Source organism: Aphelocoma coerulescens, chromosome 1A (genome assembly GCF_041296385.1).
Source record: "Aphelocoma coerulescens isolate FSJ_1873_10779 chromosome 1A, UR_Acoe_1.0, whole genome shotgun sequence".
Classification (NCBI taxonomy): Eukaryota; Metazoa; Chordata; class Aves; order Passeriformes; family Corvidae; genus Aphelocoma; species Aphelocoma coerulescens.
In genome coordinates this window covers 24,160,059-24,182,103 of record NC_091014.1, presented here as the reverse complement: position 1 = coordinate 24,182,103, position 22,045 = coordinate 24,160,059, and the positions used below count along the sequence as shown (strand labels likewise).

The 22,045-nt window shown below is 39.5% G+C and overlaps 1 protein-coding gene across 9 annotated transcripts; it reads left to right on the top strand.

Moving 5' to 3' along the window:
* The first annotated feature begins 1,040 nt into the window (after positions 1-1,040).
* On the top strand, positions 1,041-18,052 carry ING3 (inhibitor of growth family member 3). Of its 9 annotated transcripts, none has more exons than XM_068996635.1 (13): positions 1,376-1,447; positions 2,908-2,982; positions 5,243-5,349; positions 5,531-5,631; positions 7,025-7,090; positions 9,219-9,315; positions 11,446-11,517; positions 11,787-11,906; positions 13,842-13,999; positions 14,366-14,556; positions 15,726-15,918; positions 16,442-16,480; positions 17,106-18,052. In XM_068996635.1, exons 4-13 carry the CDS (start codon positions 5,536-5,538, stop codon positions 17,220-17,222), a joined length of 1,149 nt encoding a protein of 382 aa, XP_068852736.1. In that variant the 5' UTR covers positions 1,376-1,447; positions 2,908-2,982; positions 5,243-5,349; positions 5,531-5,535; the 3' UTR covers positions 17,223-18,052. The 9 variants fall into 9 exon arrangements, with proteins under 9 accessions (XP_068852697.1, XP_068852688.1, XP_068852704.1 ...); XM_068996643.1 differs by lacking the exon at positions 2,908-2,982 and adding an exon at positions 1,992-2,839; XM_068996621.1 differs by lacking the exon at positions 2,908-2,982 and adding an exon at positions 1,992-2,839 and having other exon boundaries at positions 5,127-5,349.
* The last annotated feature ends 3,993 nt before the right edge of the window (positions 18,053-22,045 follow it).

Sequence of the window (22,045 nt, the reverse complement as noted above, 5' to 3'; positions counted from 1 at the left end):
TACCGTGTGTATTCAACACATTACTACCGTTGGTCTTCATAAAGGCTATATACAAAATTTATGCTTCACTTCCCAAAATCCAGTCATCTTTAACTAACTACTCACAATACATGAACTTCAGACTACCACTTTCCATTGGTCTTGACACTCAAAAACATTGCATTCAAGTTTTACTCACACTTGTCTGAAGCATACACTTCCTCTTTGCTTAGATACATCTGGCACAGATGAAGACATGGGATAGCAAACCTGATGTGCTACCACAATTCTTACGCCTGTACTTACACCTGACATCCTGCAAGCCCCAAAAGTTTCTTTCCCCAGGCAAAAAACACATCTGGATAAATGCATCACTCCGTGCTTAAAGCAGTTAAGTAACAGCAATAGAAGAGTGATGAAATAGACTAGTTGGGGGAATGGAACTGCGTGAAAAACCTCAGCCCCAAACATGTAGAAGTGAATTACTGCAAAGAGTACTGTAACTGGGTGGCAATCAGTGTTGTCAGCCAATGTTGGTTTTGCACTCTGAACAGCAATTCTAAAGTCCACGTACGTTTCTGCTCTCCTAAGGTTGACTGTGCCTGTGACCTGTGCTTAACGGAGCAGCTTTTTTACCTTGCGCCGTGAGAGGTCACGCACTGAAGCAATTTTGTTAGTTTTGCTATTTCTTACGCTTTTAATGAACTATTGCCGGCTGCGAGTACTTAAAACAACAACGGACAAACAAAAGCCTCGAGTTTGGTCAAGAAGCTGCAAGTTTCCCCTTTCCAGTCTCCTGACTTGCGGCGCTAGGCTCGCGCCGGGAACGCTCCGGAGGGCCGGCAGCCGAAGGGGGCGGAAAGCTGCTCCCGGAGGACAGTCCCGCGGCCCGAGCAAGGCGGGAATGCCCCAGGATCGCGGGAATGCCCGCGGACCGGCCGGAACGACAAAGCCGGGACGCGCAGTCGCCCGCCGACTCGCCCAGCACAGACTACGGTTCCCGTGAGGCCGTGCGGCAGAGCGCGGGCCGCGGTGTGCGTCAGAGGCACGGGCAGCCAATCGCGGCGCGGCCGGGGCGAGCGCCGTCCGCCGCCAATGTTGTTTTCGCTGAGTCGAGGCGCTGGTGTTGTTGGCGGCGGCGCCATATTGGAAGGGACGAGCGCCCGCTCTCGAGCAGCCCCTGGGCGCGGGCCCGGCCGCCGCCATGCTGTACCTGGAGGACTATCTGGAGAGTGAGTGTGTGCGCGGCGGGGGCGCCGGGCGGCCGGGCACGGCCGGTGCGGGGGAGCCGGGGGAAGCCGCGGCGAGGAGGCGGCGCCCCCCCTCCCCCACGGCAGCGAGTGACTGACTGGCTCCCTCCCTCCCCCCTCTCTCCCGCTCCCCCGTGTCCCCGCAGTGATCGAGCAGCTTCCCATGGATCTGCGCGACAGGTTCACCGAGATGCGCGAGATGGACCTGCAGGTGCAGAGTACGTGAGTCCCGCCCCCTCCGCCTCCGCCCGCCCCCTCTGCGCCCGCCCCGCTCCGCCCCGCGGGCACCGGCCCCAGCGCCGCGCCGCCGCGCCCCCACCGCAGGGCGGGAGGGGCGAGAAGGCCGACCGGGGACGGAAGGAAGGAGGGGAAGCGGCGCCGCTCCGGCCCGCGCCAGCAGCTCCGCCCGCTCCCCCGCGCTGCCTTGGGGCGGTCGCGCCCCCTCCCCAGCCCTGCCCCGGCTCTCGGGCACCGCCGCTCGGACCCGGGGGCGTCTCGTCGTCTCCTGCGGGCGAAAGCGCTGCGGAGGCGCCGCGACGAGGCGAGGAGCGGGGCGCACGCCCCTGGCGTTGTCGCAGCAGCCCCCGCCCCAGCCCCCGCCCGCAGGGCCTCGGCGCAAGGAAGGTCTTAGCGGAGCTGAGTTCATGGGCTTGTGCTGCTCCCAAAGGCATTTTCGGTGGCACGTCCCAAACTCTTTAGATTTTTGATCCCTAAGAGCAGTGATGGTGGTTTGGAACATAAGTTATGTCCCACTCCTTCCAGAAGGCAGCATGCTCTCCCTGAAACTTTCCAGCCAGCTCCCTCATAACAGAAGGAAGGTGCTATTTGCTGGGCCCCTTGTGCCCTAGCTGACAAGCAACCAAATATCCTTTATAAATATACTTCAGGTTTTATACAAATTATATTTTGTATAAATGTCTACTCTTGTATAAATATATATGTTATGTTATACAAAATATATTTGTAAATACACTTCAGGTTTGTTTGTACATCAGTTTGTATCTCTGCTTATATGCTGATGTAATAGACTGCCTTAGGCTGTTTTCAGGATGCACTGTCATTTCATCTTTTCTAATGCAATCTCATCTGGGACTTAGGTGTCCTGTAACACCCTGGATAGCTGTTGCAGTCATTTACTGCACAATGAATACGGTTATCCATAACTGTGATCCCAAAGTGAAACTGCTAGTGGACAAAAGATGAGAGCAATCATCGATATGGAAGGGCTGGGCTATTGTAAACGGGAATAAGAAAAAGAGCAGAGATTGAAATAAAAAGGGAATACTGTATAGGAATACAAAATGCAACACTATGTGGGAACAGTTCTTGAAAACAGTTCAACCTGTAATACTTTAAAGTGCAGTCTCAGGCTTTCCCTTGGATATTTACTTTATTTGGCTTAGCAGGTCTGTTTAACAGGCCTTATTGACGCATACAGAACCGTCTATAGAATTTTTTTGTATATTATGGCCTAAGTGCTGTCTTGGGTTCAGCGCTTAAAGTTCTGGGAACAGTCATGGCTCCTCCTGGGAGATAACACCTCTGAAGTTGCTATCACCAGGGAGCACCATGAGAGGGAGTGAGCAGCTGCCTGACTTGGATAATTTGGAGTAAGTGCACAAATTTTACTTCTGTTCCATAAGAAGGCAAAGAAGATAGTAGGGTTTTTTTTTTTTAGGTGTGTTCAAGAACTGAGGCAGCTAGCAATGCCAAGGTAGCAGGAATGTCATTTCCTCTGCTTTAACTGAAAATGGCAAGTAACAACTCCATATTGTATTACTGGAAGTAGTAAATGACGCTGAATATTGTATACTAGGACTAACCTTAGGTGTAGCGAAAAATTCTCTCAGACCTTGGTACTTCTGTAATTCTTGTGCAATGATTGGCAGGGTATCCAAAGACATTTATGAAACTTCTGGACTAGCACCTCTTCAGCATCACTTGCCTAACTGCCTGATGAATGCTACATGCGAACCTGGAGGTTGTTTGGTGTCTCAGAAGTACTTGAAAACAGTACTTTGATGAGTGATGCTGTCCCAGAAATCTACACGATTTTTAATTCAGAGATATCTCTGCTGCTCTGTTTTAGTGAAATTGTTGACTTTGTATTCTGTCCTGTTTGGACCACATTGACTCCTAATGAGGCAGGTGCTGCTGTTTGTTGTTGGAAGAAATAATAAACTGGGTCTATCTGTTATATATTCTGATAAGATTGCTGTGGGAAAAGCAAAGATCATCTGAGTTGGGACTTGACTTTTGAGCTTTAACCGAGCTCCACATGAAGCATAAAAGTGTTTCTCTGTTTAAGTTAAAACCATGGATTATCAGGTTTTTCATGGTAAAATGTCAAAATCTGGAAAAAGGACTCTCTTCTCATAGAAGTTTTGCCAATTCTCTTGGGAAATTTGATCTAAGAAATTAGTATCTCAGAATATAGTATCATGAGAAAAAGTGGAGGAACTTGAGTGTAGCAGAGAGAGAACTTTCCATATCATTTGATAGCTCTGACCTGTACTCCCCTTTGCCTTTTCTGCCCTTTCAGGAGAGACCAAATTTCTGTGGATATTTTCCCCTAGGCAGTTTCACACAGACTGATAGCATGTCCTTAATAAAACGTGAAGAGGAAAGATACTTTTTGTCATTCCTGGTTTAGGGAACCACTAGAGTAACAATCACTTAAGGTGTTTGTGCTCTGGGATAGGAGATAGAACATTTTGTCTGTTGGCTTTATGGACCAAATTACAGTCATTTGGTCAAAGAGCAAAGATTTTAGAAGCCTCCATACGAAGTGTGTGCTTCTTGCTTGACTCTCAGGCTTCCTAATCTTCTCTACATGGTGCAAGTGGAAAATGCTCATTGTACAGGTTCTCTCCCTTTAGCCTGTTCTACTCCAAAATTGTTCGACTACTTTGTTTGTCTGGGTCTAAATAAATAAATAAAGTTGATGGGAACTTGTGTCACAACTGTTACAGCTTGGGATTAATGGTGCTCTGTCCAGTCAGTTGTCAGGTTCCTGTTGGATTTGAGGCTGAATGTTCCCAGCATAAGGACAACTGATAAATGTTTTTGACCATTTAATATGAATGATTTTTGGTTATTTATGTAAACAGTTCTAGCTGTGAATTTTCACAGAGTTGAGAAGATCCTTGGCCTCTTGGATTTTAAGAGTAAATCATACTTAGGGATTCATGAGCTTCTTGAACTAATTAATTAATTTTCATTTGTTTTGGCAAGATGTGATCCAATTTTAATGGTGGTTTCTGGAAAGTTTCTTTGGTGTTTTGCACTCAGAGCCTGAAGTTTGTAGGTGACTCGTGCATTGTCGCATTTAATTTAAAACTGATAGCTGGGCAATGTCACTAAGAATGCTGTGAAAAAAACCCTTAGTACTGTCATCTATCCTGGCACTAGAAAGTCTGTCAAAGCTAGTTTGACTGAAGCAGCTGCATGTTTGTGGAAATCTGCAAGCTGTTGAGTGCACTAGTGTCCAGCTGTTGAAATAGTAAACTCAGTGGGAGAAGGGTGGAGGGGAAAGGGAAGGGAATCCCTGTTCCTGTCTCAGTAAACAATGAAAAAATAACTTGTGGTCGACATTTTCCTTTCTAGAGACAGTTAATGTTAGAAAATGGGTGGTTTTATTTTTTTCCCCCTTATGATATTTCTCAACTTCATGAAAGTGAGAATCCTGTCCAAATAATTTTTTATCAGTGCATTTTCTCCTGTGGGGGTGGAGGGAATAATTTGTGAGTGCTTTCAATTTGCCCTGGCCCTTCCTAGCAAACAATGGAGAGGGCCTGGACTTAAAGGCAGTGACTTTACTCTTCAGTTGGTCTACCTTTTTGAGACACTAATTTTTCCTTTCAATTATTTGGTTTTGTATTTGACTGTTTCTCTTAGGAGAACATTTTGTTTCCTGCTCAGTTTGTAACTGGCTAGAATGTTCCAAAGTCAGCAGTCTAGAGCCCTGGGTGAGGAGTTTGGGGCATGCTTTAAGTCACTACCACTGCTCTTAGGGACAAAAAACCTTTAGAACTTGGAGTCCTGCCTGTCCCATGCTGGAGAGCACAAGAACCTTGATGAGAATCCTACCAGAATGCAATTCTGCTTCTTGGAAATTAAGGTAAATATTTCCCTCCGCTGTCCACTGTCGCTTGGTTGTTTTGGTTTTTTCTTTTTTTTCCTCTCTAATAGTTTGCACCTCAGTCCTGTCAACTTTGTTTGAGAAAAAAACTTCCCCTTATTTCCTAATGTTTATGTACATGAGAAGATAACATTTGTCTCAATCTTTTCCTATGCTACAGATGCAATGGATCAGCTTGAGCAGAGGGTAAATGAATTTTTTATGAATGCAAAGAAAAACAAACCTGAATGGAGAGAAGAACAAATGACATCAATCAAAAAAGTAAGGATATCACAGGAGAGGGTCAGATTTTTCTTTTGCAAACTAAGACAACCTAAGGAAAAAATAGTTTATGATTGATGGGAGATTTAAGTATTCACAACTGTGCCTTCCCTCGGGCTTTCATAAAAGGTGGATAGAACTACCTTGGAGGAGAAAAGTTAGTGAAAAGTTTCTTTCATCAAGGAATTCTCTCAAGTTTTACTGAGCACTTCTGGCATTTAAAAAAATGTAATCCTGAAAGGGTGAGGAAACCTAGTCCTAAACTTTGAGCTCAGATTTTTTTTTTGTTTCTGTTTGTGTGACATGAAGTTGCCCAAGTTAATTTGCTTTCTTTTAGAGGATATATTTCAAGCTTAGATTCAGCATTTCTTGTGATCTTCTGCCTGTGTCCTTTTACACGTTACACATGTAGTACATGTGGTACATGTAGCATGAGAGAGGGAGGAGTAAGAAGATGAATGTGTTCTGTGTTATCCTTCAATACTTGAACAGTGGTGGTGGTATTGATAGCAGTGTAGTCCATCATTTTGTCAGGAGAAACTCCTTTGTAGTCTCCTACACTGGCTACTTCAGCCACTTATTTGGGTAGGGGTTATTTTCTTCTTTAATTAATGCAAATAGATTTTTAAATTTTAAAAAAAGAAAAAAAATCAGAGCTCTGACTTCACTAGAGTAAATGAAAAATTTGCTTTTGACTTTAGTTGAACCAAAATTTGAAGTAGTTTTCACATAAGATACTATTCAGTGGAAATTGAGAATTGAAAGGCAGTAAAATCTGTTCGAATCTAAAGTCAAAGCATTTGAAAACATACTTGTTTTTAAAAGAAAGTTTTGTCTGTGGATTTTCATTGGTTAGAGGAGACTTTTGGATTGCTTTAGTCAAATTATTTAGAATACTTATGAGTTAGAGAAACTTACTTTAAAGCAGTTTAAATTATATACAATATTATCTCTGTTTAACTAGCGTGCTGGAAAGGCACAGAGTATTTCAGCATAGTTTTGAACAGCAGTAGGATTTTTGGTGGTCCTGAATTAAAAGACATAACCTTGTTTTAAGCCCATAACATGATGCTGTGTAATATAAAATAAATCCAAGATTGTTTCATTTCTTGTAGCATTTCTTGCGGAAATCTAAATATCACTCTAGGAAGAAGTTTCCCCATCTCGTAGTTTGGCTTTTTCTAACACAGAGAAAATAAATTGATATATATATATTGTATCTCTCATTCAAAATTCAGATGATTGTTGTTTACAGTAAAATTTCACAGCCTTTCTGAAAACTGACTTAAAATTTGTCCTTTTGACTAATATTTTGTGCTTCATAACAGTAGCTTAAACTTACTGAAATTAGATCAGTTACATTCATAATTTTAAAAAATTCTCTTCATGACAGGATTATTATAAGGCTTTGGAAGATGCAGATGAAAAAGTGCAACTGGCTAATCAAATATATGATCTGGTAAGTGGACACAAGACTTTTGGTCAATTACCTAAATTTATACCCAAGGAGTTCTAAGCATTTTGATAAGCACTGCAGTTGTGCTACTTGTATTTTTATGTCATTTACATACAGATGTTTTGCTGGTGGAAAAAACATTTAATATCTTACTGACTTAAGAATTTTGGTTTTTTAGGTGGTAAGTGTCACTCAAATATAAAACAAAGCAATAGTATTAGAAATCATAAGGTTTTAATGCATGTTTTTGGCTTGTTTAGGAGATTGGTTTAGAGAATCCCTTGGGATGCAGTGTTGAGGAGTCCAGGAAGGCTGGACATTCTTCAAGAAGAAAATCTTAAATGTATAGGAGCAGGCCATCCCCATGTGCCAAAAGAGAAGCCAGCAGGGAAGAAGACCAGCCTGGCTAAATACAGAGCTTTGGCTTCAACTCAGGAAAAAAAAAAGAAAGTGTATCACCTCTGGAAGAATGGGCAGGCAGCTTGAGAGGGCTACAAGAATTTTGTGAGGTTATGCAGGGAGATCATAAGAAAGGCCAAGGTCCAAGCAGAACTGAATCTGGTTACTGCTGTAAAAAGACTAACAATATTTTTAAAAATATATCAGTAGTAAAAGAAGGGCTGTGAAAAATCTCCATCCTTTACTGGATACAGCGGTAAACAGTGATGGAGGATGAAGAAAAGGCAGAGGTATTAATGCCTTCATTGCCTCAATCTGTGGTAACAAGACTGGTTGTTCTCAGGGTACCCAGCCCGCTGAGCTGGAAGAAGTGGGTGGGGAGCAGAATGAAGTCCCTGCAATCCAAGGGAAAAGGTCAGCAACCTGCTGTGCCACTTAGACACACACAGGTCTAGGGCCCTAATGGGATCCACCTTGCAACACTGAGGGAGATGGTGGAAGAGGTCACTGAGCCGCTTTCAGGCACTTAGCAGACATCCCAAATGACTGGGAATTAGCAAATGTAATGCCCACGTACAAGAAGGATCAGAAAGAGCATCCAGGGAAGTACGGGCCTGTCAGCCTGACTTCAGTGCTGGGGAAGGTCATGGAGCAGATCATCTTGAGTGTCATGACACAGCACAAGCAGGACAACCAGGTGATTAGGCCCAGGCAGCATGGGTTTAGGAAAGGCAGGTCTTGCTTGACTGACCTGATCTTCAGTGATGAAGTGACCTGTATAGTGAATGAGGAAGAGGCTGTGGATGTTGCCTACCTGGACTTTAGTAAAGCCTTTGACACTGTTTCCTACAGCACTCTCCTAGAGAAACTGGCTGCTCATGCCTTGGACAGGTGCACAATTCATTGGGTAAAAAACTGGATGGATGGCCAGACCCAGAGAGGGGTGGCACGTGATTTAAAGTATAAAGTTTAAGTGTATTTATTTTACGTTTTCTCAGACAATAGAACCTGCAAGTCAGACTACACTCAAATATAGAAGACAACTGATTTAGTTTCACTTCAACTAGGCAAAAGTTTGTTTAGAAGTTGGAACTTGCCCCTTCTCTTTTGCTTAGCTAGTAACTGGAAAAATCTCCCAGGTTTTAATAAAGACAGGTAAAATTTGCTGTATGAATACAGATCTAGAAAGCATTTGGAGTGTTGTGCTTCTTTTCATGATAGTGAGTTGAGAATTTTTTTTGTTAATTTTTAGTACCCAAGAACACATCATAGTTTGCTGAAACACACAGGAGTCTCCACTTTCAGTTAAGATTCAATACACACCAAGTTTACTGATGTTTATAGTGGCACACAAATTGCACACAAGTTTCAGTTCAGAACTTGCAATTTCCCCAAAGCAGCCCAATCTCTACTAAAGTCCATGTCATGTACTGTTCTTTCTCTTCCCCTTTCTGTTTGCATAACCAGAGCACTTCCAAGTCTTCTTCATCTTTATTTCTGAAAAGAAGTGTCTTGGAGCTTAGCCTACGCTGTTTTGTGTTAACAGCAGTGTCTCTGCTGAGTGAGGGAAATGGAGGTGACCAAGAAGATGCACTTCTGTGCATTATTGTGCTTAGTGCTGCGTGTCACAAAACTGCTGGAAGGGAAATACTTAGCAAGCTTGAGATTAAGGACTTAGATATTCATGTTCCAGAACTGGATGCTATTTATTTTTGCTTCATCTAATAAACAGGTAGACCGTCATTTGAGAAAATTGGACCAGGAACTCGCTAAATTTAAAATGGAACTTGAAGCAGATAATGCTGGAATTACAGAAATATTAGAGAGACGTAAGTATGCATGATTTTCTTTAAGAAACTGACAGACTTTCTGTCAATTTGCAAAATTAATGTATCATACACTTGTTAGTGGCTGCCAGTATTTTCTGTGTTTTAACCCACTTTTCATCAGTGATTCTCAAATTCTAGTTTCAACCTCAATTTAGAATAGTGAAATCAAAATACAACTGAGTAATTTTTTTAGAACTCTTGTCCTTGTGGATTGCTACAGCAAGATACATAATTCTTTAAACCTGGTTTTAGTGATTTTAGGTATTCAGCCAAGTACTTTGGCCTAAGCCTGCGACCTACCCAGTTGCAAGTGTAACATTTCTTCCTTGAATTGATTGCCACCAAACTGTGGAGGCTCATTATTTTTGTTTTCCATGTACTTGGTGGTTTTCTTTTTTTAAAGGGGTGAGAATGGGTTGTTCTGTAATGGGCTAGTGAAGAAAAAGCATTTTAGATAAAAAACCTGCATGTTAAATACAACCATGCTGGTATTTAGAATGTGAATAAAAATGTAAAGTGTCAGCTTTTTTGCCAGCTTGGTGTAGAAGAAGCTGGCTTTTCTGCACTCATCAGCATTTAGACATCAAATTCAAATGTGATTGTGATAAATTTCTAAGTTGATTTAACTACTGTGAGGCAGTGGCTGTCCTCATAGCCAAAAATAGTGAAAAGTGACTTAAGTCACTTGGGGATATTAAGAATAAGTATCCTTTCTTGGAACTTTTTTGTGGCTGTGTTGTTTAAGCTGGGAGTTTGGGGTTATTTTATTTGCAATTGCTATTACAAGTAACAGGCACAAAAAAACAAAACTGTAAATTAAGTGCTGTTAATTAACTAGCAATTACAGAAAAGGAATAGTTTCTTCTAGTTTAAATCCCAGCTGGTTTTTGGATGTGATGCTACTTTCTGTTGAACTGTGTGTTTGGAGAGGTTGCTAGACAGGATTTCCAGAACTCAAGATAGAGAAGTACTAGACTGCATGTTGCATCTTTAAGGCTTGTTTGGTTTGAGGGTTTTCTTTCTTTGTTTTTAAATAAAGCTAAAGGTAGAAGACTTTAAAATTTTTAGCTTTCAGAGTAAATACATACGGTTGAAGTCCCGCCAGAGGGCAGCCTTTGGGCAAGTTCATAATGTGGTTGAAGTTTGCTCAGCCAAAATAGCTCCTTATTCTTTGAACCTCTTCTAGAATAATTATACTTAAACTTTTGTAATACACTTAGGTATTACTCATATACGCATGCATTTCAGTGCTTTTTGAAAGCAGTGGAAGAGGTAAAAAAATGTTGAAGCCACAGATTTTGAAAAATGAATGTGAATTGCTTTCTTGTTTTGTGTTCTGTGTAAATGTAAGTTGGTAGGTATTGCAGCTACTTCAAAATCTTTTTGTTAGAGATTGATGCACAAAATACTGTATATTGTTCTAAATTTATAGTCAAAGTCTCTCTTATGCTGTGATTATTTAGTCTTATATTATAAGAAATGTTATTAGATGTAGACTTGGATTTGTGCCCCTCCGACTTTTTCCCTTTTGTGGGGGGGGATGGGGGTGGAGTTTGTTGTTGTCATTGTTTTGTTGGTTTTGTGGAGTTTTTTTGTTTGTTTTGTTTTTATTTGTATTGTTGCTCTGTGTATTTTGAATGTTAAGAAAATCTGGATAATGATCTGCAGCCCTTTCTTTTGAATGTTAAATCATCTTGAAAGACACTGCTATTTCTTGAGTTTGGACTGAATGGGACAAGGTGGACTAAGTGGGACAAGATGCCTTATTTATACAGTTTACATGTCTTCATATTGGTGTAGATTGTCAGTACTTTTGGCGTAGCCATTCTGCAACTCATTTGAGTAAGTGGCATGTTGAGGGCAGTGTTGTTGGTTCTTCTTATTTGCCTTGATTTTAAATGCTTGATTTCAAGAGTTGAAGAGTAGCAGTCACCAATTTTTATTTGAAAGCTAATCTCACTGGCTCCTGGTTGTACTGTAGAACGGCTTTCAACTCGAGCAAAAATTCTTCCGATAAAATAAATATAACTGCATTGTAATTTGGTTAATATTTTAAAGAATCATTTAGTATGTAAAAGTCAAAACAGTGCCAACTCTGAAATTTTCCTGTCCTTCTTACCTCCCTCTTAGGGTCTCTGGAGCTGGATACACCAGCACAGCCTGTGAATAACCATCACTCCCATTCTCACACTCCAGTAGAGAGTAAGTATTTGAAACTTATAAAGATGCCCACTTTTTATGTTTCCTTTGGGTTTTTTTGTTGATTAGTATCAGGAAAAAAAGGTTCCGAACTTTTTTCCCTCCATCATTGCAGGAAGAAAAAAAGGCATAATAAATGCTAATAATGTCTGTTAAGAAGTTCAAGAATGAAATAGATTTTGCTGGTGGGAATTAGTTGAAAGTGCTAGCATAGTTTGACTTTCAAGCTGAATAGATTTTACATTTAAGTTCCCTTCATTTGTTTCATTTAGAAAGGAAACACAATCCATCTTCTCACCATAGTACAACAGATCATGTTCCTGAAAAGAAGTTTAAATCTGAAGCTCTTCTATCTACCCTGACTTCAGATGCTTCTAAAGAAAATACACCAGGTAATCCTAATTGTCTTTCATTTCATTGCTTTTTAATCAGAAGAAGAGAAACTTAATTATATTTGAGTTAGTCTTTTGAAATCACAAAATCGTGGAATAGGTAAGGTTGGAAGGGACCCCAGTGGGTCGCCTGGTGCAGCCTCCCTGCTCAAGCAGGGTCATCCCAGAGCACATGGGACAGAATTGTGTCCATACAGTTCTTGAGTATCTCCAGTGCGGGAGACTCCACAGCCTCTCTGGGCTACCTGTTCCAGTGCTTGGTCACCGCACAGTAAAGAAGTTCTTCCTCATGTTCAGGTGGAACTTCTGTGCGTCAGGTTCTGCTCATTGCCTCTTGTCCTATTGCCCAGACCACTGAGCAGAGCCTGACTCCATCTCCTTGACACCCTCTCTTCAGATAGACAGTGATGAGGTCCCCTCACAGTCTTCTTGAGGCTGAGCAGGCTCAGCTTCCCTCAACTTTTCCTCATAAGTGAGATGCTCCAGTACCCTAATCATCTTTTTTTCACTCCACTGGACGCACTCCAGGAGCTCTATGTCTCTCCTGTCTTGAGGAGCCCAGAACTGGACACAGCACTCCAGATGCAGCTTTGCTAGGGCTGAATAGAGGGTCAGGATCACCTCCTTCAACCTGCTGGCAATGCTCCTCCTAATGCATCCCAGGACACCATTGGCCTTCTTGGCCCCCAGGACACACTGCTGGCTCACAGAGTTTTTTGTCCAGCAGGGCCCCTGAGCTCCTTCTCCACAGGGCAGCTTTTCAGCAGGTCAGCCCACAGCCTGTGCTGGTGCATGGGGTTATTCCTCCCAGGTGCACTGCACTTCCCTTTGTGGAATTTCTAGACCCTGTGCCATGGATAATGGCCTTCTGGGATCTGCCATTCAGGCAGTCCTCAGTCAGAGGCTCATACCCTTTCCCCTGGGATTTTCAGTCACTTGAAACATGAGAAATTGCAGGCATTGTTACTCATCTGTGTTGTCCATGAAGCGGGTCTGATTTGTTGTCATTTAACAGCTGTATGTTGGCTGTTTCTTTTTTTTTACAGTTTGAGGAAGATAACAGTACAGTTTTATTCACCCAGTAGTAGAAATATAAAAGATCAATGCATTATTTTGGGAAAAAAACGTATACAACAATTTCCAAAGTAGGGGAAAAGAATTTTCACACCTTTTTTTTTTTTTAAGAGTTGGTCTGAAAATAAAATTCTTTCATGTGTTATCTATGTCAAAAGAGGAGAGAAGTCTTTTTGAATAGGGACTAAAAAAACCTAAACCTTTCTGCCTATTCTCAGTATTAAGGTGTTTCATAGTTTCTTTTCTGAAAATAAAAGGCTAGGGAGTTACAGTAAGTCAACTACCTTATGTTTTGGAATTCAGTAATGTTTGTCAGTTTTAAGTAGTTTCAGTCATGTCTATTTCAATTTTCTTTTGAAGAAACTTCACATGAGGCTGCAAATAAAATGTAGTATATTTGAGCAGCTGACATTCTGCAGATGACCCTGAAAACTGTTTTGCATTAAAACTGATCTGTAGTTTTTAGAATTAAGATTGTTGAAAGTTCTACTTCAGAAACAGTATAGGTACATAGTCAAATTCTTACCCTCTTCTTGATGGTTATAGTAGTGAGCATTGTTTCAATATATGCATAGGTATAGCAGCTGCATCTATTCTTCGATAGCTGAGTATGATAGTGAGAGCTGTCTTTCTAAAAGGACTTCTTGCACATGAGGATAGGGAACAAACTTCTTTTTTTTTCCCCCATAAACAAATACTGGCTGTATCTAAATACTTTTAAAACCTTTCTTCCAAATGATTAGACTACTCTGATGCATAAACAGGGTTCCTACTCTTTCACTGGTTGTCATATAACTCTTCTTAAAATGCAAAGGAATTTAGTTTCATTTTGAATTTCATAAATGTGTTCTATTCATCAAGGGTGTCGAAACAGTAATTCATCATCCTCTTCAAACAATGCATACAATACAAACTCTTCTCAACCATTGGCATCATATAACCTGGGCTCATTATCTTCAGGATCCGGGGCCGGTGCAATTACCATGGCAGCAGCTCAAGCAGTGCAAGCCACGGCACAGGTAATGTCAAAATATTCTTGTCATTCTGCCATCTGCTTAAGATTACGAAGAAAGGCTAGTGACTGCTATTTTTTTTTTTTAATAATCTGAATTCCCATCACATCCCCTTCAGGTGATGTGATACAGTTCCTATATTAGAATTTTATTTATATGCCACAGTTTCATCCTCTATAACTTGCCTAAAGGGACAGCTTGTTTTCTGGCCTTTCCTGGAGGATATTCTCACACATTTAACTGCTTTCTATACGTAAGTTCATTAACAAGGTGATGAGTGAACCTGTGCAAATCATTAGCAGTTAGAAGCCTGGTATTTCTTACGTAGGAGCTTTACTGTGTAATCTGATATAGTATCAGTATTCCTTTCAGATGAAGGAGGGAAGACGAACATCCAGTCTAAAAGCCAGCTATGAAGCATTTAAGAACAATGATTTTCAGCTTGGAAGAGAATTTTCATTGTCCAGAGATTCAGCTGGATATTCGTCATCAGCTCTGGCATCTACATTAACTCAGACATTAAGTTCATCAACCACAGATTCACGAAGTGGCAGAAAAAGCAAGTAGGTTTTCTTACTTGTTGACTGCAATTACAACTTTTAAGGCAGCTAAACTTTCTTTTAAAAGGTCATGGACCATATTAGAAATACATTGTATTTAATATCTGTGAGGGGGAACAGGAGAAGGTAGTTACTGCCCGTTGGCTATTTTTTGTTCAGGGCTGTGTTCTTTAGTCCTCCCACTTCTTTTTCTTTAGGCAGACTCACTCCATTTTTAAATAAATGTCTTGATTTGCTTTTTTTATCTGAGATACGGTCAAGTTTCTTCCCTTATTTTTCTGTATTTTGGAGAGGTTTGATCTAACAGTAAATGTTGGGAATTACTGTGCATTGGTTAGTAGATGGTTTTGAAATAAACTGGAGATCTGTTTGATGCCAGTTTCAAGTAAACATGACATTTTCTAATGGCTGATCATCTACAACAGGGAATGAATTTTATTTCTGATTGAAATAAAGTTTTAAAACATTTTAAACAACACAATGTCACAACACATTGTGACAGCAATCAGAACTTGTACTTGAAAGAATTTGTCTCAAAATGCCTATCCTTTTAAATTGACTTGAGTTTTTTTTCTTCATTCAAATTTGTGTGTGTTCACAGCTCAGTTAATAATGCTGGTTTAGAAGCATTTTTTATCTATGAATATCTTGGGCGCCAGGTCTGACCTATAAGCAAAAGCAGATAATTTTTATTCCGGCACCATTCCTATGGAGTGATTGCTGATGCTTGAGTGGAGATTAACAGAGAATCAGTCATCTTCAAAACAGTTATCTGTTGTCCATGATGTATGACATTACTTATATGTAAATTCCTGTTTTATTGGTAGTATAATTTTTATAAGGACTTGACACCAAGGCTGTTGATGGAAAACTTTGTGAAGAAAAGCATTTGTTAAAGCCACTAGACAGTTTAGAGCTGTTACATTCCATTGATTAGAACAGCGTGTCTTGCACTTGTTAGCTGGTATGACTTGTTTCCTTTTCTAAGAACATTCAGTGGGTGCATTCCAGTGCTTGCAGTGGTTGAATGAAATGTGATAGTGAATGATAGCTTTGGGATTTACATACTGCAGTATTTCAGAGTAAACAAAGTACTTGTTTAGTGATTCTTTCACTTGGCAGGAAATAAATAATGTATGCTATTTTTTTCCTTTTTTTGTTCTTTTCCTCAGAAACAACAACAAATCCTCAAGTCAGCAGTCTTCATCATCATCTTCTTCTTCCTCTCTATCATCATGTTCTTCTTCATCTGCACTGGCACAGGAACTGTCTCAGCAAACAGCAGTAATACCAGAGTCTGATTCTAATAGCCAGGTTGATTGGACCTATGATCCAAATGAGCCACGTTACTGTATTTGTAATCAGGTAAGGATGGCCTCCAAATTGAAATACAACTACAGGTGCTGTTTTGATGTAGCTGAACTTCCTTCTCTGAATGCTAATTTTAAAAAACTATTTTTACTCTTGAAATTCTGATCTGTTTTTATTTGCTTACTGTTGATGTGAATAATGAACTCAACTGTTGAAACTGAAAACAGTCAATTTTTTAGTGATGTGATATCCTTGGAGAGTTTTAAATCTGGTAATGGAGACTTCAGGAATAATTAAATTAAAAATTGAGGGGTTTCACAATGAATTTAGTTTTTTATCCAATCTGAAATATGCAGATGTATCTTCTTTTGCATAAACGATTTTTGAAAATCAATCCACTATGAACATGATGGTGTTTGGGTTGTGTAACAAAAGTAAAATGAAAATGTTGTAACTGCTATTAATGGAAAAACTCCTCAAAGGAAGAAATTTGAATGTTGGCCCTTTCAAAATGTTGACTGCTTTTAACTAGTAATATTAATATTAATAAGGGGGGTTTATTTTCTTATTTTACTAGGTGTCCTATGGTGAAATGGTAGGCTGTGATAACCAAGATGTAAGTAACAAAATTCAAAAGATTCATGAGAGGCTTGTGCATATAACTATTGCTTGCAAGAGTTACTTTTTTTTACAGTTTGTTTTTGAGTAGAGATTTTAGATTAAAGTGCATGTGATTTGAACCATCCTTCAGGAGACTTCTCCTCATCTCTCCACACAGCTCGGGTTCTTTTTGAAACCTTCAGCCTTTGCTAGGTTCAAAAATGCCCTGCTTCAAAATATCCTTTATTTCTGTGAATGTTTAGCTATGTCACTACTAACAACAGTTGTCCTTTCCAATTAAAATGTTTTAAAAGAACAGTTGAATGTAGTCACATATTTACTGAGATACTACATTTAAATAGAAGTGAGTAATAAGATTACTTCATCAAACTAAGTATTTCAAAGCATAACATACTTACTTTGCTCTGAGTCCATATATGACTCCTAGAATTTTTATAATTTTCCTTAGTGTACTGAGTGTGTGTTGCAGATCCCTCTCTCTTCTTGTTTTGTCCTATGACTTGTATGAAATGCAGAATCTATGCTTTCCATTCATTTAATTTTCATAGAATTGTATTTGTGATAGGCATTTTGAAAAAATCCTAAGTCCCAAACCCTCTCTTTTAACTCTGTTTTTATAGTGCCCTATTGAGTGGTTCCACTATGGATGTGTTGGACTGACAGAAGCACCAAAAGGGAAATGGTACTGTCCACAGTGTACAGCTGCAATGAAGAGAAGAGGCAGTAGACATAAATAAGTTTCTTCATCTGGAAAACAAATTGCATACTAAAGGTTTTATAAAGGACTTGGGAGGAGAGGGGCAGCTCTCACCACACTTCCTTGTAACCACTGAAGGGTAACATAGCAATCACAGAATGGTATGGTTGGAAAGGACCGTAAAGATCGTCTGGTTCCGGCCCCCGGTCATAAGATCTTGAACTATTGGTTTTGCTAAGTTGTGTTTTAATATTGTAGGTAAATTATTTACGCACCTTGTTGTGCTACAGATACTACTCCAGTGAGCCTTGGATTGTTCCAGCGGCCAACATATGCAGACATTTGTACTACCAAACCATTTTCTCTAAGCAGTGGGCATTCTACAATTACTCAATCTTCCAAAAATTCTGATAAGTCAAGATTTTAAATGTATGTTTTATATACAACAGGTATATTCTGCTGCATGTACTGTACTCAAGAGCTGTTACGTAACACTATGTATATTAATAGTGCAAAAAGTCAGTGCTTCTGAAAGGAAAGAGACAGTGGTTTTTAAAATGCCTTTATAGCTTTGGTTCTTTATGAAACTTAATTCAGCAGGCTGAAGAAAATGGTTCTTGTATACAGCGGGCTGTCGTCCTTTAGGGTACTTGAGTATGTAAAAACAAAAAAAATGCTGTAGAATAAAACAAACTTGTGCCATTAGTCTTAATATGTTTCTGCTCCAGAGAAGGCAGGGGCCATAAGAAGAAAAAAAGGTGTTAAAGTGATGATAAATTTTTATACCAAATGTGTTTATTTTTTTGTGCAAGTAATCCTTTAAATCTGAATTGTATTAGGTGTAAAATAAAAGAATCTCAACTCCTCAGATTAATGTTTTCTGTATATTTGTCAAAAACAGGTCTGTCCCTGGAATGGTTTCACAAACAAATTTCCTTTTTTTTTTTTCTGTGTCTCTTTAATGCAGCAGCACTGAACAGAAACATGGGGTTTATGCCTATTTTTTCCTTCCTTCTTCTTTCCACTATTAAAAAAAATACGCTTTCCCTTTGGAATAAAGATTTTGCTTCAGCCCTGGGTTAGGCTGAAAGACTCTGTGACTGTCATGTGGTAGCTTTCCAGACCCATGAAGGGGAGGAGAAGAGAGAGAGAGAAGCAGTGTTCCATTGCATGACCGTGCAAATAGTGTCAAGGGAATAAAAACAGGTCCATTAGTAATAAGAGTATGTGCAGAGAATGAAACCAGGCTTCTGTCACAGCATGGGTTTTTTTCAAAATGAAAAAAGCAGGCTTTTAAAGTCCATGGACTCAGGAAAAGTAGATGTAGAAGAAGGGAAATGTGATTATGGATGATAAATAGACTTTGGTAAAATAATAGGATAGAAGTTGGTGAAAATAAACAGCAAGGAGCAGTAACTAAGGTTCCCTTGAAACTTGGAACTGAACCCACTGTGTATATATTTCTGTGGAAATCTCAGTCTAAAAAACCCCACTTGAAGACTAGAATATCTGGTTTTAAGTGAAGCTGTTGAGACAGTGGAGATAACAAAGTGTTTGTTCTGTGGGGAGCTGGTGCCATGCTATAAACTGAAATTAAATAAGCAACCAGTAATCTGGACTCTCCTTACACTGAATGTCTATCTCAACAGCTACGAACTAAGTCTCTTGAGAATTAAGACTCTATACAGCAAAATCTCTCACACTGCTGATAACCATACCTAAGATAGTACCAAGACTACAAATCCAAATTAAAATTTCAATTTTTAGTGTGAACATTGGATCACTGTTTCATTGGAGAATATAAATTATTTTTCCATTGAGAAATTAGAGAACTCACAAGAGGAAAAATCTTGTCCTTATTAGCAAAAATTAGCAAATTATTATTTTGTGTCAAGAAAACAGAAATGGACATACGGGAAAAGGTGGGAAAAAATGCAATACCTAAGTGAAAGATGTAGAACAATAAAACCTGTACATACTCTTGTTTTCTAAATAGGAAGCCTGCAAGCGAAGCTTACAGGTCAGGAGGTGATTAGTCCCAAGCAGTGTGAGTAGTTATGTATGGAGAGAGTTCGTGCCTCATGGTCAGTAGAGTTGCTGGACACTTCCCTGAGTAGACAAGTACAGGTGCAAAGTCTCTCATTAGAGCTTCTTTAAAAAACAGTGATGCACTGGTTGAAGAGTGGCCATCCCTTAACTGGGACATTCACACTGCTATTTGCAAAATAGGGTAATAAAGAGTAAAGGAATAAATTGGCAGTATCCCCAACACACGCTGCTAAAGCAGAGCAGGACTGCTGCTCGAGAGGTACGTAAGGGATCAGTTAAAGAAACCTAAATAGTAACATAATGTTGGTGTGTATGTTTTTTTCTCAAAAATAATAAAACCAGAAAGCACTAAAAGCATCAGACCAATCTCCTGACACTGACTGTCTGATAAAGTGGAAAATGTATTTCAACATTTTGCTAAACTAATGTAAATATAAAATAATAAATAATACTTAGATCTCACCTGCAGCTGAGTCCTCTGAAGTAGCTATTGCTATACAGGAAAGTGATTCTGAAGTTACCTAGTAATTTTATGGAAACCTCAGCTCACTGTTCAGCAGCAGGTCACGTAAGTGCTGAGAATGACTCAGTAGGAGACAATAAAACAGAAAACAGTTTTACACTGTGTAAATTGATGGTGCAGTTAGTTCAACGTAGTGTAAAATTCTGGTCTGCTCTTAAAAAAAGGCAGCAAAGCTAGGAAAAGGCTCAAATTGAAGGGTCAAAGCTGTATAATGACAACACAGCTGAAAAGCAGATGAATTGTCTGGGACTTTTCTGGGTGGGAAAGAGGCAGCTCCATGAGGATGTTAACAGGGATCTGTAAATTCAGAAGTGATGTGGAAAAGGTGTGTGTTTTGATAGAAGTAGTGGTATGGAGGTAGCCACTCCAAAATAAAAAAAATGAGCAACATTTTTTCACATGTGGCATGCTTACATTACAAAATGGGACATATGGCTAAGATACTTGGATCAGAAACTCACTGAAGACTGATCACTAGAAGTCAAGAGAGTTTGTAATGAGGCAAGTGTTCCAGGTTGCCTCTGACAGTCCTAAAATCCCTCTGGCATTCACTGAGTGCTATTTGCTACCAGACACTAGGTTAGGCAACATTCAGCATTGGGCAGTGCAGTTTCTTTTAGTTTCACATCAGTGTTCCAGCATTTGGGTGAACTTTTAGGATGAGGGGTATTTGTAGTACCACAAACTGAGAACCAATGTGCTAAGTGCTGTAATGGAACAAAACATTGCCTGTTCTTCATAAACAATATTCTCTGTTTGCACTGGGGAGCTGTAGGTTTTGTTTACTCTAGATCTAAAATGAAAAAGGGAGAGGAAATATATTAATGGATACTAATCTGAAAATCCCACTAGGTTGTCTCTCTGAATAGCACAGGATAATTTGCATTCTTCTTTACCAAACTTTGCAAAATGTTATTCAACCACACTCAGTAAAGATCAGAAATTCTGAGGTTTGTTTCACTTTTCTGTTCTCCCTCACCAGGGAGGTACTTTCCACTGTGAGCTGGCTTTTCTTGGCAAGTTTTTTCATCTCCCTCCTCATTCTGCTGGAATGTTTGGACTATACACTTTTTTTCTGCAACAGAGGTGGCCTTCACCTTGACAGCAGAGAGTTCAATTTTTTTAGACTAAAAATCTCTGAGAAGCAGAATTGCAAGAGGAATAAGGCTCTGTGTTTTTACACTCTCTTAAGGTTATAGACAAATAAACTTAGGCCACACTGTATGAGCACAGTCTCTTCAGTTTTGTTACTCCTCCCTGGTATGACTAAAATACTCTGAGAATAATGTAACTAAAAGAAGAAAAATGCCACACTTCAATGTATCTATAGCAATTTACAGTAATATTCCTCTTAGCACTTTCAAATCCATATCTTGCTTTTATATTCATACAGTATTCAATAAAGACAAACAGCAGCTTTTCCCTCTAGATAAATCTTGTATTTCAGAGCATTTGAGCATGAAAAAGTTGTCAGCAAGTTGCATGACTACTACTTTCAGGTTTGTTCTTCCATACATCTTATATTTTTAAAAACCCAGTAATTTCCTACATTAGTTCATAATAAAGTCTTTATTATAAACATGGCTTTAACTGCATGCTAACTGCATTCTCTTTTTATAGGGATAGGAATAATTCCCTTATTCCTATTCAGTCCCGAAAAAAAATCCTAAAGGTATTGAAAAGAAAAACCCTACATATTACAGCTAGACTAGAGAAATACTTGCCTCATGACTGTACAAGAAATCTACCTAATGCAGTAGAAAATGATGAACAATGTTAGGATTCATAGCTCTGTTCATATTTTTAAAGACCTAATACCTATTTGTGCCTTCTTCTGATTGGCTACTGACAATTAGAAGAAGTTTTATTCAAGTTAAAGAGAACAATGAGGGGATTAAATGCAGCTGTTCAGCTACAATTTATACCTATTTCTTTTAAAATGTCAAATTTTTGAGGAATCTTTGTTGCTGAACAGATTTATTTATTTAGTTAGTTGACCGTTAACTTGGTTTTCCTAGTTCAGGTGGTAGTAAGCCTATTTTTCTAGAAGAAGAACTAACAGTTATACTGTATTTGCACACATGAGGATTAGTGAAAGAAACAGGGAGCAATGTGAAGATAATTTTACATTTCTTCTGCCTGCAAAGTTGTAGCCTTATAATTTCAAAGCAAGTTTTACGATTTGTTTTCAGAAAAGGACATGTGGGATAGATGTTTGGACAAACTTTCCAAGCGTAATTGTAGTTAAGTGCTGCAAGAGGTCAGTCAGGGAAGTGCTATGGAATTAGGGA